This window comes from Symphalangus syndactylus, chromosome 24 (genome assembly GCF_028878055.3).
Source record: "Symphalangus syndactylus isolate Jambi chromosome 24, NHGRI_mSymSyn1-v2.1_pri, whole genome shotgun sequence".
Taxonomy (NCBI): domain Eukaryota; kingdom Metazoa; phylum Chordata; class Mammalia; order Primates; family Hylobatidae; genus Symphalangus; species Symphalangus syndactylus.
The window spans coordinates 35,473,071-35,490,668 of record NC_072446.2 but is presented as its reverse complement, the minus strand read 5'-3'; the positions used below and the strand labels follow the sequence as shown (position 1 = coordinate 35,490,668).

At 41.9% G+C, this 17,598-nt stretch overlaps 1 protein-coding gene and 1 long non-coding RNA gene across 6 annotated transcripts in view; one reads left to right on the top strand and one right to left on the bottom strand.

Annotated features, from left to right (window-relative positions):
* Nucleotides 1-17,598, bottom strand: part of RBL1 (RB transcriptional corepressor like 1) — a 95,647-nt gene that overhangs the window by 69,751 nt on the left and 8,298 nt on the right. For 2 of the 5 annotated variants that reach the window (XM_063633687.1, XM_063633689.1), the window contains exons 1-2: nt 17,133-17,268; nt 11,217-11,355 (exon numbers count right to left, since the gene is read on the bottom strand). Coding sequence is in view for 2 of the 5 variants with exons in the window: in XM_063633686.1 (XP_063489756.1) it covers nt 17,133-17,266 (134 nt within the window). In the remaining 3 variants the exon portion in view is untranslated. Of the gene's footprint in view, nt 1-11,216; nt 11,356-17,132; nt 17,269-17,598 lie in introns of those variants that run through there. The other 3 variants (XM_063633686.1, XM_055265136.2, XM_063633688.1) reach the window with 2 other exon arrangements.
* The window catches only part of LOC134735869 (uncharacterized), an 83,195-nt gene that overhangs the window by 60,048 nt on the left and 5,549 nt on the right, over nt 1-17,598 (top strand). The gene's annotated exons all lie outside the window — the stretch shown is intronic.

The following is a 17,598-nucleotide window of genomic DNA, read 5'->3' as shown; positions in this document are numbered from 1 at the left end:
GGCAGGAGAATTGCTTGAACCCGGGAGGTGGAAGGTGCAGGGAGGCAGAGGTTGTGGTGAGCTGAGATCGCACCATTGTAATCCAGCCTGGGCAACGAGGGCAAAACTCCGTCTTAAAAAAAAAAAAAAAATTGTTTTTATTTGTGGATGATCACATTTTGCATGTGAAACCCTCTGCTTTGAGGACATTTCCACTTTGAGCCTTGTCTACCACTAAACAGATCAGCTTTACTGGAAGCTAGGATGAAGGCATATAATCTGATATCCTTTATCAGATACATCTGCTTGAGATTTTGAATCTGAAGCTGCTGGTGCAGGGAAGTGAAGAAGTGGTGAATTCTTACAGCAGGATCAATCTCCTGGGGCAAATAAAGTGGCAATGTCCAGGGACAGCATTGCCAGCCATGCAAACTGTGTCCTTGCTAGATGGATTCTGTGATATGCTCTTTGGCTGTGTGGCCAGCCTCCTTTTGTTCCTGGCCTTTTCTAAGCCTAGTTTTCTTAAGTCATCCTAAAGATTTTATCACCTATCCAATACTTCTTTTAGGTCAGCCAAAGTTGGTAAGTGATATCTCTTATTTTTTTGAGATAGGGTCCCACTCTGTCTCTCAGGCTGGAGTACAGTGGCGTGATTGTGGCTCACTGCAGGCTTGACTTCCTGGGCTCAAGCAATCGATCCTCCCGCTCCAGCCTCCCAAGTAGCTGGGACCACAGGTATGTGCCCCCACACCCAGCTAATTTTAAAATGTTTTTTTAGAGACAGGGGTCTCACTTTTTGTTGCCTAGGCTGATACCTGCTTTTTATAAACAAGAGCCTTGACTACTACATCATCATATAATCCATTGTACATACTGCTCTCCCAAGAATGGCTTTCCTAACCTGGAACAAAATGCATCAGAGTGTTTGAAAACAAAAAAACCTTATAGCACTGTTTTAACTTAAACCATGATTACGGTTTTTAAAACTAAAATAAGAAGCAAAGTAAACTTCACAGCTTTCAATTCATTGGGATTCCGTTACAAAGAATATGCTACTGCTGGGTGTGCTGGCTCATACCTGTGATCTTAGCACTTTGGGTGACTGAGGTGGGAGGACTGCTTGAGCCCAGGAGTTTGAGACCAGCCTGGACAACATAGTGGGACCTCATCTCTACAAAAAACTTAAAAATTAGCTAGACTTGGTAGTGTGCACCTATAGTCCCAGCTACTCAAGAGGCTGAGGTGGGAAGATTGCTTGAGCCCAGGAGGTCGAGGCTGCAGTGAGCTGTGACCACATCACTGAACTTCAGTCTGGGTGACAGAGTGAGATCCTGTCTCAAAAAAAGAAAAAGAAAAAGAAAAAAAGAATACACTACTCAAGTTGGGTGTGGCAGCATGTACCTGTAGTCCCAGCTACTCAGGAGTCTTAGGCAGGAGGACTGCTTGAGCCGAGGAATTCGAGATGAGTCTGGGCAACATAGTGTGATCTCATCTTATAAAAAAAATTAAAAGGCCGAGGCAGGCGGATCACAAGGTCAGGAGATCGAGACCATCCTGGCTAACACAGTGAAACCCCGTCTCTACTAAAAATACAAAAAAAAAAAAAAAATTAGCCAGGCGTGGTGGCGGGCGCCTGTAGTTCCAGCTACACAGGAGGCTGAGGCAGGAGAATGGCGTGAACCCGGGAGGTGGAGCTTGCAGTGAGCTGAGATGGCGCCACTACACTCCAGCCTGGGCGACAGAGCGAGACACCGTCTCAAAATAAATAAATAAACCAGTAAATTTTAAGGCTGGCATGGTAGCTTACACCTGTAATGCCAGCACTTTGGGAAGCTGAGGCAGGAAGATAGCTTTGAGTCCAGGAGTTCGAGACCAGCCTGGGCAACACAGAGAGACTCTGTCTCTATATAAAGTTTAAAAATTAGCTTGGCATGGTGGCATGCACCTGTGATCTTAGCTACTCGAGGGGCTGAGGTAGGCAGATCGCTTGAGCCTGGGAGGTTGAGAGTGCAGTGAGCCATGATTTTGCCATTGCACTCCAGCCTGGGTGACAGAGCAAGACCCTGTCTCAGAAAAAAAAAAAAAAAAAATTTAAGAGAGAGAGACAGAAGAGAATACACTATCCAAGCAAGTACATGAAAAGGTGCTCAACATCATTAGCCATCAGGGAAATGCAAATCAAAACTGGGATGGCTACAATAAAAAAGATGGATAACAACAAGAATTGGCAAGAATATGGAGAGACTGGAACCCTTGTAAACTGGTGGGGATGTAAACTGGTACAGTCACCTTGGAAAACAGCCTGACAGTTCCTAAAAAGGTTAAACACAGGGCTGGGAGTGGTGGTTCATGCCTGTAATCCCAGCCACTCAGGAGGCTGAAGCACAAGAATCATTGAAACCTGGGAGGCGCAGGTTGCAGTGAGCCGAGATCATGCCACTGCGCTCCAGCCTGGGTGACAGAGTGAGACTCTGTCTCCAAGAAAAGTTAAACATAGAATTACCATATGACTCAGCAATTCCACTCCTCTCCATATATATCCAAAAGAAAAAATATATGTCCACATAAAAAGTTGTATACAAATGTTCACAGCAACACTAATCAATAGCCAAAAGGTAGAAATAACTCATTAACTGATAAATGGATAAACAAAATGTGGTATATCTATGCAATGGAATATTATTCAACCATAAAAAGAACTGCTGATACATGCTACATCATGGATGAACCTTGACACCATTATCCTAAATGAAAGAAGCCAACACAGAAGACCACCTATTATACAATTCCATTTATATGAAATGTCCATAATAGAAAACTCTATAGAGACAGAAGTTAGATCAGTGGCTGGCCAAGAGCTGGGTGTGGGGGTTGGAATAGGAAGTGAATGCTAACAGGGGTTTCTTTTTGGGGTGATGAAAATGTCCTAAAATGGATTGTGGTGGTGGTTACACAACTCTGTGAAAATACAAAAAACCATGGAACTGTACAGTTTAAAAGGATGAATTATATGGTATGTGATAATATCTCAATAGGCTATTAAAAAATACCTCCCCACAACACTACTCCAAAAAGGTTACAGTAAATACATGTAAATATGTTAGAAATATTAATTTGTTCACTTTTTTTTTTGAGATGGAGTCTCAGTCTGTCTCCCAGACTGGAGTGCAGTGGCGCGATCTTGGCTCACTGCAACCTCCACCTCCTGGGTTCAAGTGATTCTCCTCCCTCAGCCTCCTGAGTAGCTGGGATTATAGGCACATGCCACCACACCTGGCTAATTTTTGTATTTTTGGTAGAGACGGGGTTTTGCCATGTTGGCCAGGGTGGTCTCAAACTCCTGACCTCAGGTGATCCACCCACTTTGGCCTCCCAAAGTGCTGGGATTACAGGTGTGAGCCACTGCACCGGCCTAATTTGTTCACTTTTCTAGAGGCAATTTGGCAACATGAATAAAAAGCCTTAAAAATGCTCAAATCCTTTCATCCAGAAATTACTTTTTAAAGACTCTAACCTAAGGAGAAAGTAAAAAATACAGGCAAAAATACAAAGATGCATATCACGATACTTTGTGTGAAGGTTTTGTTTTTTAATAAGTAATATGCACAAGCACAAAATTCTAAAAGTTACTAAAGGGTGTATAATGAAAATTCTCTCTCTCATCACCTGCCTCCCAGTTTTTCTCCACTAAGGCAATCATGGTTGCCTTAGGGACTAATAGACTGTCACCAGTTTTTTGTTTATCTTTGCAGAGGTATTTTGGGAATTTATAAACATATACCGGCATACATAATTTTTTCCACTCAAATGATGTCATACTAAAACAGTAGTCTCCCCATTTATCCTCGGGGAATATATTGCAACACTCAGAGATGCCTGAAACTGCAAATAGTACAGAACCATATATAGAGTATATATTTTCCTATATGCATATACCTATGATAAAGTTTTATTTACAAATTAGGCACAGTAAGACTTTAACAATAATAAAATAGAACAATTATAACAATTTACTATAATAAAAGTTATGTGAATGTGGTCTCTCTTTCTCAAAATATCTTATCGTACTGTACTCACCCTTCTTGTGATCTGTCAATCTGATAACCGAGAGGGCCACTAAGTGGCTAACAGGCAGGTAGCATACACAGCATGGATACAGTAAACAAAGAGATGATTCACGTCCCAAGCAGGATGGAGTGGATAGCACAAGATTTCCTTATGCTACTCAAAACCATACACAATTTAAAACTTAAAATTGTTTATTTCTCGAATTTTCCATTTAGTATTTTCAAACCATGGCTGATGGGCTACTGAAACCATGGAAAGTGAAACCAAGGATAAAGAAGGATTAATGTACCTACAATATTCTGTACCTTGCTTTTTCCTCTAATTTATCTTGGACATGTTTTTACATCAATAAAACTCCTTCTATCATTTTAACAGCTGGAGTTTATTCCCTTTTTATCCCTTTAACTTTTTACTTTGAAATACCATCAAACCTACACTTGCAAGGAGAGCATAAGAAGTCCTTTATACCCTTTACCAAATATTAACATTTTGCATATTTGCTTTATCATCTCTTTTTTTTTTTTGAGGCAGAGTCTTGCTCTGTCACCCAGGCTAGAGTGCAGTGGCACAATCGCAGCTCACTGCAATCTCTGCCTCCCAGGTTCAAGCAATTCTCCTGTCTCAGCCTCCCGAGTAGCTAGGACTACAGGCGCCTGCCACCAAGCCCGGCTAATTTTTTGTATTTTTAGTAGAGACAGGGTTTCACCACATTGGTCAGGCTGGTCTCAAACGCCTGACCTCGATGATCCGCCCACCTCGGCCTCCCAAAGTGCTGTGATTACAGGCGTGAGCCACCGTGCCCAGCCATCTATATATACATGTATACTGTATATACATATGCATATATGGTAGTAAATTTTATGTGTCAGCTTGGCTGGGCCATGATGCCCAGATATTTTCTCAAATATTGTGGATCTTTTTGTGAAGGTGTTTATTAGATGAGATCAACATTTAGATTGGTGGACTTTTAGTAAAGCAGATTACTCTTCATAATGTAGGTGGAACTCATCCAATCAGCTGAAGGTCTTAATAGAAAAAAGACTGACCTCCCCAGAGTAAGAAGAAATTCTGCCACAAGACTGCCTCAAGACTCAAACTGCAGCTCTTCCCTCAAGATGAAGACACAAAGTGTAGTCTCCAACGTGGGGCCTACCCCATTAGACTTTCGACTCTCCAAGTCTCCACCATCGTGTGAGCCAATTCCTTAAAATAAATTTTTTCTCTATATATAGCTTGTTGGCTCTGTTTCTCTGGATAATCCTAGTTATTGCAACATACATATAATTTTTTTCTGGACCATTTGAGAGTCACGTTTAGCTTTCCTGCCCTTTACCCAAAAATACTTCAGTTTCTATTTTCTGAAAAAAAGAATATTCTCTTACATAACCAAAGTACAATTATCAAAATTAGAAAATTTTACATTGATAAAATATTAGTCCATATTTCAACTTAAATTTAAAATTTACCAATTGTCCAAATGTTCTTTCAGAGCAATTTTAAACATCCTAATCTAGTAGCATGTATTGCACTTAAGTGTCATTTCCTTTCTGTTTCTTTCAGCCTGGAACCAGTTCCTCAGACTTCTTTGTAACACGAACATTTTAGAAGATAATTGGTCAGTTATTTGTAGTATGTCCCTAATTTGGGTTTGTCTCATGCTTCCCTCATTATTAGATTTAGGCTATGTATTTTTGACAAGAGTACTACCTAAGTGATGACATATCCTTGTCAGAGGATCATATCCATTAGTCCCATTCCTGATAACTTTGTACTTGATTTAGGTGGTATGTGCCATGTTTTCCATTTCAAGGTTTCTATTTTTTCCTTTGTAATTAGTGATTCATAGGAGATACTTTGCAATTATGTGAATATTCGGTTCTTCATCAAACTTTTATTCACTTGTTTTAATATCCATTGATGATCTTTGACTGTATCAATTATTACTATGAGGTTGCAAAATGGTGACTATTTTCTAATTCTACCACTTTTTCTACATTTATTAGCTGGCATTCTAATGTAAGCAGCATTCCTTTCTAATAATGGGAGTCTACCAATGGGAGTCTTTTCAACCTAGCTTCTATGTTCCTTGACACAGTTCCACCATTTTGTTGAGCACTCCTTACTTTCTGGCATAAGAAGCTGTTCCAGATGCATCAGAGAAAACAAGTCTGCTAGACACTGGAATCAGCCATTTCCTTGAGGACATTACGCTAAGTGAAATAAGCATGTCACAAAAGAACAAATATTGTAGGATGACACTTCTGAGAGATGCTCAGAGTAATCAAATTCATAGAGGAAGAGAAAGTAGAATGGTTGCTGAGGCTGGGGGTAAGGGTGAAATGGGGAGTTTTTATTTTGGTTTTATTTGAAGTTTAACACTAATATTTTCCTATGTAAGGCTTCATGTATAGTTGCAATGATCTGATTAGCCAAGGTGGTCTTTTTTTGGGGGGGGGCGGGGGGGAGGTATATTTAACATTTCACACTGAAGATGTAACTGTCATGGGTTCCTAGCACTTTAGGAGGCCGAGGCAGGCAGACCCTTGGAGCTCAGGAGTTCAAGACCAGCCTTGGCAACATTGCAAACCCCATCTCTACAAAACAAAAACTACAAAAATTAGCCTGGCATGATGGTGTGTACCTGTAAGTCCCAGCTACTTGGGAGGGTGAGGTGGGAGGATTAATTGATCCCAGGAGGTAGAGACTGCAGTGAGCTGAGATGGCACCACTGCACTCCAGCTGATGCCACAGAGTAAGACCCTGTCTCAGCCAAAAAAAAAAAAAAAAACCCAAAAAACCCTCAAATGCCATAACAGCGGTGTAGACAAAAAATAACAAATGATTATAATTTTTAGAAAAAGAAACTTTTTTTGTTATCAAGTTTCCCAAGATCTAAACCAGCTGTTTAGCCAATCTTTTATTTGGGTCTTTATATCGGCCATTAACTTAGTGATGTTATCTGATTTATCTGGGATATAGATACCTAGTTTTTGAGAACAGGGAGCAGCCAGTTGAGATGTTTAGATGCTGGGCTTAAAGCTTTTTTTTTTTTTTTTTTTGAGAAGGGTCTTGCTCTGTCACCTAGGCTGGAGTGCAGTGGCATGATCATAGCTCACTATAGTCTGGAACTCCTGGGCTCAAGTGATCCTCCTACCTCAGCCTCCCAAGATAGCTGGGACTACAGGTGCATATCACCACACTTCACTAACATTCTTTGTGAAATACTTTTTAGTCTCTAACTATGTTGCCCAGGCTGGTCCTGAACTCCTGCGCTCCCTCCGAAGCAATCCTCCCACCTTGGCTCCCAAAGTGTTGAGATTACAGCCATGAGCCACCACGCCCAGCCCACAAAGATTTCTATATGTAAGCTACTGTGGTGACTTTTCTGAAGTTTATATAAAATTGTCCAGTTTCAGTTTGCCAGGCTTCAGGAAAAAGCAGTTTTAATTTTAGTGATTTCAAGTCAGAAAAGTGGGAAAAAAATTTGGAAACATCAATTTCAAGACTCACAGACAGGAAAGAATTCAGGACTTAGTCCAAATTCTATGCAAATAATAAACTAAAAAAAATAGTCAAGGTTGGAATTTAATAATAGGTATGCTATAATTTTGATAGAATGTACTTTTTTTTTCTCTTCAATTCCTCATTTTTACCAAAGATTAATCTTAGTGGGACCAATTTACTTTCTTTTTAAAAATATTTATTGCGGTGGCTCACGCCTGTAATCCCAGCACTTTGGGAGGCCGAGGCGGGCAGATCACGAGGTCAGGAGATCGAGACCATCCTGGCTAACACGGTGAAACCCCGTCTCTACTAAAAATACAAAAAAAAAATTAGCTGGGAGAGGTGGCAGGCTCCTGTAGTCCCAGCTACTCGGGAGGCTGAGGCAGGAGAATGGCGTGAACCCTGGGAGGCGGAGCCTGCAGTGAGCTGAAATCGCGCCACTGCACTCCAGCCTGGGTGACAGCAAGACTCCGTATCAAAAAAAAAAAAAAAAAAAATTATTTATTAACTTTATTTTTTGAGACAGTCTTGCTCTGTTGCCCAGGCTGGAGTGCAGTGGCAATCTTGGCTCATTGCCACCTCTGTCCACTGGGTTCAAGCAATTTTCCTGCCTTGGCCTCCCAAGTAGCTGGGATTACAGGCAAGCAACACCATGCTCGGCTGTTTTTTTGTATTTTTAGTAAAGATGGGGCTTTACTATGTTGGCCAGGCTGGTCTCTAACTCCTGGCCTCAAGTGATCTGCCCATCTCGGCCTCCCAAAATGCTGTCCGTGCCCGGTCCCGCCACAATTTACTCTCTCTCTCTCTTTTTTTTTTTTTTGAGATGGAATCTCACTTTGTGGCCCAGGCTAGAGTGCAGTGGTGTGATCTCGGCTCACTGCAACCTCCACCTCCTGGGTTCAGGCGATTCTCGTTTCTAAGCCTCCCAAGTAGCTGGGATTACAGGCACCCACCATTGCGCCCAGCAAATTTTTATAATTTTAGTAGAGACAGGGTTTCACCATGTTGGCCAGGCCGGTCTCGAACTCCTGACCTCAAGTGATCCACCCGCCTAGGCCTCCCAAAGTGCTGGGATTATAGGTGTGAGCCACCACACCTGGCTTGCAATTTACTTTCAAAATAAGTTTTAGTAATATATTTGGCCTGATTATTTGCATAGGCGGCAATAAGAATAGTGAGTAGTCACCTAGGCTCTTTTAAGTTGGTTTTGTTGGAACATTCATAAGGAATTTTGGATTAGACTTTTAAAAGCCTTGAGGCTAAGAAGTCAAGCCAAGGATCCATCATCAGACTGTTCCCATAATACCTGTATGCATTGGGTGAAATCTTCTCTTCCTGAAGTCCCCAAAAATATCTTGAAGTTCCTGGGCTTGTCAGAAAGTGACATTTTTTACTTACTGCAAGGTCAGGGACCTTGTTAGGGAACCTTTGAACAATAATGATTGCTCAAGGAATTGCTTTGATCAAAGGGACAGTCATGTAGTCTGAAACAGGTTCCAGGACCACTTCTCTCTTGTTTAAAATTCAGCTTTGGTCCTTTGTAATATTACCCCCTCCATGGGACTCAACTTCTTAGGAATGAACCTTCCTAATAGTGCGAGATATTGACCTAAACATGACCCAAATACATGATAGTTCTGCAATGGCAAGTCAATCTTCCCAATCTTTTTTATCAGCTCTATAAAGTAAACCTTGGCTGGTGCAGGGGCTCACACCTGTAATCCCAGTGCTTTAGTGCTTTGGGAGGCAAAGGCAGGAGGATCTCCTCAAGCCAGAAGTTTAAGACCAACCTAGGCAACAAAGCCAGACCCAGTCTCTAAGAAAAAACAAAAACAAAACAAAACAAAAACTTAGCCAGGCATGGTGGAGTGCACCTATAGCCCCAGCTACTTAGGTCACTGAGGCAAGAGGACAGCTTGACCCCCAGAGTTTGAGGCTACAGTGAGCTATGATCATGCCATTGCACTCCAGCCTGAGCAACAGAGTAAAAGCCTGTCTCTAAAAAAACAAAAACAAAACAAAAACAACCTCAATATTTTAAAGCAGTCTGGTCATATCTGAAAATATGCCATTCCAATCAAAGCCTAGGTAAAATAACCAGTGTTTATGATTGTGTCCTTAAAAGCAGAACTTTAATTCCAGCTCCAACAAGTGTGGAATTGGTTGCTTGAAAAAAGTATGAATCTCAAACCAAAATTAGGAAGATTCGAAATCTGACAGGAGACACACCAGAGACCCCTGCTGGCTCAGCGAGATTGGGTGAATGGTACTGAGGCTACAATTATATTATCAGTAAATGGAGGCTCGCTTCAGGTCACTTCATGGTTGCCAAAATGTCAACTGGCCAGGAGACATAGGGCAGCAGCAGCCCCTGGAAGACAGCACAGGGCATATGTCTCTATGCTGGGGGAGCCTGCAAGGCTGGGCCAGGATCATAAGGTTTCTGCCTCACTAAGGGACAATGCAAGGGCCCAGAGACAAGAATACAACCAGAAACCCCAGGGACCTGTGTACCTCCTTCTTTTCCTCCTCCTCAGGTTGGGGCCAGCCATCCCCCCTGCTGGTGCTGATACAGTTAGCCCTGCACCTCAGTGGAGCAGAGCACAGCATAGTTCACTGAGGCAGAGCTGGGCTGGACTAACAGCTAAACAGCTGAGTTACCATTTAATGTGTATAGTTTGGGAAGATAAGAAAGTTCGGGAAATGGTGGTGGTGTTGGTTGAACAATGTGAAGGTGAAGGTACATAATGTCACTGAACTTAAAAATTGTCAATTTTATGAATTTTATGTTATATATATTTTACTCTACCACCAACACCATACACACACACTCTCTCTCTCTCTCTCTCTCTAGAGTTTACCCTCCATATCTGTGAGTTCCACATCCATGGATTCAACCAACCACACATCAAAAATATTTGGAAAAAAAGGATGGTTGTGTCCATACTGAACATGTACCAACTTCATTTCTTGTGATTATTCCCTAAAGTATACAGTGTAACAACTACTTACATAGTATTTACATTGTATTAGGTATAAATAATCTAGAGATGGGACCAGGTGTGGTGGCTCACCCCTGTAATCCCCACAGTTTGGGAGGCGAAGACGGGTGGATCACTTGAGCTCAGGACTTCAAGACCAGCTTGGGGAACATGGTGAAACCCCATCTCTAAAAAAAAGAGCTACAAAAATTATCTGGGCATAGTGGCACACACCCGTAGTCCCAGCTACTCGGGAGGATGAGGTGGGAGGATTGCTTGAATCTGGGAGGCAGAGGTTGCAGTGAGCTGAGATCATGTTAGTGTACTCTAGCCTGGGCAACAGAGTAAGACCCTGACTCAAATAATAATAATAAAAGTTAAAAAAAATTGTATTTAAGTTGAAATTTTGAAAACAGCCCAAATTATTATAAGTCAAAGCAAATAAAATCATTTGAAATTTTTGTTTATTTCTCTGAATGAACACATTGATGCTGGGTAACTGCTCTTTTAGCATTAAAAATTTGACACTTAAAAACGTTTTACGGGAGGCTGGGCACGGTGGCTCATGTCTGTAATCTTAGCACTTTGGGAGGCTGAGGGGGGTGGATCACTTGAGGCCAAAAGTTTGAGACCAGCCTGGCCAACATGGTGAAATCCTGTCTCAACTAAAAATACAAAAATTACCTGAGCGTGGTGAAATGCGCCTGTAGTCCCAGCTACTCAGGAGGCCATGGTGGGAGGATCGCTTGAGCCCAGAAGGCGGAGGTTGCAAGTGAGCCGAGATCGCGACACTGCACTCCAGCCTGGGTGACAAAGTGAGACCCTGTCTCAAAAAACACAAATAAAAAATAAAAAAGATAAAAACAGGCTGGGCGCAGTGGCTCACACCTGTAATCCTAGCACTTTGGGAGGCCGAGGTGGGTGGATCACAAGGTTAGGAGTTCAAGATCAGCCTGGCCAAAACAGTGAAACCCCATCTCTATTAAAAATACAAAAAAAAAAAAAAAAAAAAATACACGCAGGTGCGGTGGCATGAGCCTGTAGCCCCAGCTACTGGGGAGGCTGAGGCAGGAGAATTACTTGAACCCAGGAGGCAGAGGCTGCAGTGAGCAGAGACTGTGCCATTGTACTCCAGCCTGGGCAACAGAGCGAGATTCTAGCTCAAAAAAAAAATAAATAAAAGATAAAAACATTTTGGGGGAAAGGGACTTTGAGAATATCAATCTACATTTTAAAAAGACTTAGTTTTTTTTTTTTTTTCATAAGTTTGTAACTATTTTTAATGGAAATTTTTTTTTTTTTTTTTTTGGTGAGAGTGGGTCTTGCTTTACCAGCCTGGCTGGAGTAGAGTTGCACCATCATAACTCACTGCAGTCTCCACCTCCTGGGTTCAAGTGATTCTCCCACCTCAGCCTCCCGAGTAGCTGGGATTACAGGCATGCACCACCACGCCTGGCTAGTTTTTGTAGAAACAGGGTATCACCCTGTTGCCCAGGCTGGTCTTGAACTCTTGGGTTCAAGAGATCTGCCCGCCTTGGCCTCCCAAAGTGCTGAGATTACAGGTGTGTGCCACTGGGCCTGATCAAAAAAGATATATCTTTTGACCCATTTTTAGGAACCATACATATTTTTGGAAGTTATCAGAAATATCATCTTTACAATGATGTTTATTTGTCTGCAACCACAAAGGACTGGACACAATCGAAATGGCCATAAGGCATGGCTAAATAGATGAAAGATCCTTATATCCTAAAATATCCTAGCATCGTTAAAAAAATTAACAAGGTAGGCCGGGCGCGGTGGCTCACGCTTGTAATCCCAGCACTTTGGGAGGCCGAGGCGGGTGGATCACGAGGTCAGGAGATCGAGACCACGGTGAAACCCCGTCTCTACTAAAAATACAAAAAAAAAATTAGCCGGGCGTGGTGGTGGGCGCCTGTAGTCCCAGCTACTAGGAGAGGCTGAGGCAGGAGACTGGCGTGAACCCGGGAGGCGGAGCTTGCAGTGAGCCGAGATTGCGCCACTGCACTCCAACCTGGGCGACAGAGCGAGACTCCAACTCAAAAAAAAAAAAAAAAAAAAAAAATTAACGAGGTAGAACTACATATGCTGACATGGAAGAATTTTCAAAATATAAAGAAAAATAACTGTAGAGCAACACATATAGTATAATTTATGTTTAAAAAGAAGAAAACACCAGCCTGGGCAACATGGTGAGACCCGTCTCTACAAAAAATATAAAATTTGCCAAACATGGTGGTGTACACCTGTGGTCCCAGCTACTCGGGAGGCTGAAGTGAGGGATCGCTTGAGCCTGTGAGGTCTAGGCTGTAGTGAGCTGTGATCACACCACTACACTCCATCCTGAGTGACAGAGCAAGACTCCATCTCAAAAAAATAAAGAGAAAAGAAAATAAAAAGAAAAAATACCAAAAAACAAGTTTATATGTTTGTACATAAGAAGAAATTTTTTTTTTTTTTTTTTGAGACAGAGTTTTGCTCTTGTTGCCCAAACTAGAGTGCAATAGCACAATCTCGGCTCACTGCAACCTCCACCTCCTGGGTTCAAGAAATTCTCCTGCCTTAGCCTCCCAAGTACCTGGGATTACAAGTGTGCCCCACCACGCCCAACTAATTTTTTGTATTTTTATAGAAATGAGGTTTCACCATGTTAGCCAGGCTGATCTTGAACTCCTGACCCCAAGTGATCCGCCCATCTGAGCCTTCCAAAGTGCTGGGATTACAATGGCACGATCTCTGCTCACTGCAACCTCCGCCTCCCTGGGTTCAAGCGATTCTCCTGATTCAGCCTCCCCAGTAGCTGGGATTATAGGCACCCACCACCACGCCCAGCTAATTTTTTTGTATTTTTAGTAAAGACGGTGTTTCATCATGTTGGCCAGGATGGTCTTGAACTCCTGACCTCAGGTGATCCACCTGCCTCAGCCTCCCAAAGTGCAGGGATTACAGGTGTGAGCCACTGTGCGTGGCCAAGGAGACTCCTTTCTACTTATAAGCCTTCTGTATTATTTAAAATTTTTGAAAATATATTTGTGTGTGTGTGTGTGTATGTGTGGTAAAACATACATAACAAACAACCTTTACCGTTGTAACCATTGTTAAGTCTATAGTTCAGTAGCATTAAGTACATTCACATTGTGCAACCATCACCACCGTCCATCTCCAGAGTTTGTTTCATTATTTGAAATTTGATTTTTTTTTTTTTTTTTTTTTTGAGACTGAGTCTCACTCTGTCACCCAGGCTGGAGTGCAATGGCGTGATCTCGGCTCACTGTAACCTCCGCCTCCTGGGTTCACGCCATTCTCCCACCTCAGCCTCCTGAGTAGCTGGGACTACAGGCACCCACCTGGCTAATTTTGTTTTTGTATTTTTAGTAGAGATGAGGTTTCACTGTGTTAGCCAGGATGGTCTCGATCTCCTGACCTTGTGATCCACCCAGCTCGGTCTCCCAAAGTGCTGGGATTACAGGCGTGAGCCACCGCGCCCAGCCTTGTTTTTTTATTTGAGATGGAGTCTTGCTCTGTCGCCCAGGCTGGAGTGCAGTGGCGCTATCTCAGCTCACTGCAACCTCCGCCTCCAAGGTTCAAGTGATTCTCCTGCCATGTACTGCTCTACATTTGTTTTAATTCTTTTTTGTTCAGTTCCCCCAGAATCTGTTATTACAAAGATTTTTGAAATTATATGAACAATGATGACAAACATTGACAGAAAAAGATCAGATTGTTTTATACTAACAATGATGTCTTGCTCAATTAAAAAATTAACCCCATTGATCTTCATTTAATTTTTATCATCTTATTTTTAGAACCAAAATTGTTTAAAAACATTTTTTTAGGCTGGACACGGTGGCTTACGTCTATAGTCCCAGCACTTTGGGAGGCCAAGGCGGGTGGATCACCTGAGGTCAGGAGTTCGAAACCATCCTGACCAACATGGTGAAACCCTGTCTCTATTAAAAATACAAAAAATTAGCCAGGCGTGGTGGCGGGCACCTGTAATCCCAGCTACTGGGGAGGCTGAGGCAGGAGAATCACTTGAACCCGGGAGGCAGAGGCTGCGGTGAGCTGAGATCAGGACATTGCACTCCAGCCAGGACAACAAGAGTGAAACTCCGTCTCAAAAAAAAAAAAAAAATTTTTAAGTTTAGCATCAACTAAAACCTATTTGCCATTTCTGAATAGGGCTTTAAACTTTGCTCCTCTTCTATTCTGGAAACCCAGGAATAGCAAACAGACAATGACCACAAATAGTTTTGTCCCAGAAACAAAGAATATTAGCATGAATCCAAACTGGATAGCTAAATTTGTTTTGTTTCCTATCCAGCCAAATAATTCTATACACTTGATACTAGAGTAAGTAAAAGATGTATCTGAGACCCATAGAGTAGCTGCAAGGTGAAAAAAATTAATACACAGTAGAGAAATAGGACAACATCTTGACCAGATGGCAAAAATTAACATCACCAATGAGATGCAGATGGATAACACATGCCATCATCAGATGTGATATCCTGAGGACACAAAATCACTTATACAGTTTTCCATCAGGGAATGACTAACCTGCATCTAATCAAAAGTTAATGGGAGACAAGTCCAAAATTGGGAACCATTTATTAAAAGAGGGGATTAGGGCGGGCACAGTGGCTCACGCCTGTAATCCCAGCACTTTGGGAGGCTGAGGCAGGCAGATCACAAGGTCAGGAGTTTGAGACCAGCCTGGCCAATATGGTGAATCCACGTCTCTACCAAAAATACAAAAATTAGCTGGGCATGGTGGCACATGCCTGTAGTCCCAGCTACTCGGGAGGCTGAGGCAGGAGAATCGCTTGAACCCGGGAGGCAGAGGTTGCAACGAACTGAGATCGCACCACTGCACTCCAGCCTGGGCAACAGAGTGAGACTCTGTCCCCCAGAAAAAAAAAAAAAAAAAAAAAGAAGCTGAGGCAAGAGGATCGCTTAAGGTCAGGACTTTGAGACAAGCTTGAGCAACATAGTGAGACCCTGTCTCTATAAAAAGATTTTAAAATATCAGTCAGGCATGGTGGCACATGATTGTAGTCTCAGCTACTTGGGAGGCTGAAGCAGGAGGATCATTTGAGCTGAGGAGTTTGAGGCTGCAGTGAGCTAAAAAGGTGCCACTGCACTCGAGGCCTGGGCAATAGAGCAAGACCCGGTCTCTAAAAAATTTTTTTTTAATTAAAGAAAGGGACAAAGTGATTGTGGATTATATGCCTCAAAAATGGCAATGTCATAAAAGAAAAAGAAAGGCTATAGAAACGTTCCTAATTAAAGAAGAATAAATAGACACGATAAGCAAATGCAATACCTGATCCTTAATTAGAAATTGTACTTCCAGAAAAAAAAACGCTATAAAGAACATTATTGAAACTAACAAAACTAGAACAGAGATAGCAGGTTAAATAAAATTATTTTATCAGTGTTAATTTTGCTGAAGTTGGTAACTGTACTGTAGTTATTTAAAGAAATACACAGTTAAGTATTTTGGGGTAAAAGGCTATCAATGTATGCTACTTAGACTGAAATGGTTGAGGATAAAAAGAGAAAGATCTGGCTGGGAGCACTGGCTCATGCCTATAATCCCAGCACTTAGGGAGGCTGAGGCGGGTGGATCACCTGAGGTCGGGAGTTCGAGACCAGCCTGACCAACATGGAGAAACTCCGTCTCTACTAAAAATACAAAATTAGCCAGGCGTGGTGGCACATGCCTGTAATCCCAGCTACTCGGGAGGCTGAGGCAGGAGAATCGCTTGAACCCGGGAGGCAGAGGTTGCGGTGAGCCGAGATCGCACCATTGCACTCTAGCCTGGGCAACAAGAGCGAAACTCCATCTCAAAAAAAAAAAAAAAAAGAGAGAGAGAGAGAGAAAGATCTATATATTAAAGAAAGAAAAATCAAATGAGAAAGCAAATGGGATAAAATGTCAATAACAGGTGACTCTGAGTCAAGGGTATATGCGTATTGTCCTTTTCTTATTTTTGTAACTTTTCTGTAAGCCTAAAATTATTTCCAAATTTTAAAAAATTAATTTTAAAAATTATAGCTAAAGATTTAACACAGAGGTTTCTAGCAGAATTTGAGAAAGGCAGAGAAAGAATATGAAAATTGGGAAAGGATTATCTATGTTGTAACAAACTTAGAATTAAATGAAGTCACACAGTGGCTCACGTCTATAATCCTATAGCACTTTGGGAGGCTGAGGTGGGCAGATCATTTGAGGTCAGGAGTTCGAGAACAGCCTGACCAACATGGTGAAACCCCATCTCTACTAAAAAAAAAATACAAAAAATTAGCCGGGCTTGGTGGTGTGTGTCTGTAATCCCAGATACTCGGGAGGCTGAGGCATGAGAATCACCTGAACCCAGGAGGCAGAGATTGCAGTAAGCCAAGACTGTGCCACTGCACTCCAGCCTGGCTGGCACAGTGAGACTCCGTCTCAAAAATAAATAAATAAATAAAATAAAAATTAAATGAAGTCAAATGATTTCAAAATAAGAGAAAACTGATTGCAAAATTTAGAGCTTATATAACATTTAAAAACATCAAACAATTAAGGTTTACCTTAATTTAGCTGAACGTAGTATTCTGGTAAGTGAAACACAGTTGCCTTCCATGATACCCTTTCCAACCGTGGGAATAATGCTTTTGCGGCATGCAACATATAATGAACATGCCAACCAGTGTGTAACTTCTCCCTGGCAAGCAAAAGACAAACAGCAGAACAGATATAATATTATGTTAAAATGCTTTAATTCTAGAAACAAGAGATGTAGAATTATCTGGTCTCAATTTTCCTTATGTAGATAAAGGGCCAGAGAAGTGAAGATATTTGCCCAAGGTCACAAAGCTGTTAGTTGCAGTAATGGGTATAAAACTCCTTACTCTTAGTTCTGTGTTTTTACAACTATAACATGCTAAATTAATATTAATCTAAAGATAAAAGCCTGGCTTGGTGGCTCATGTTTGTAATCCCAGTAACTCGGGAGGCTGAGATGCGAGTATCACTTGAGGCCAGGAGTTTAAGACT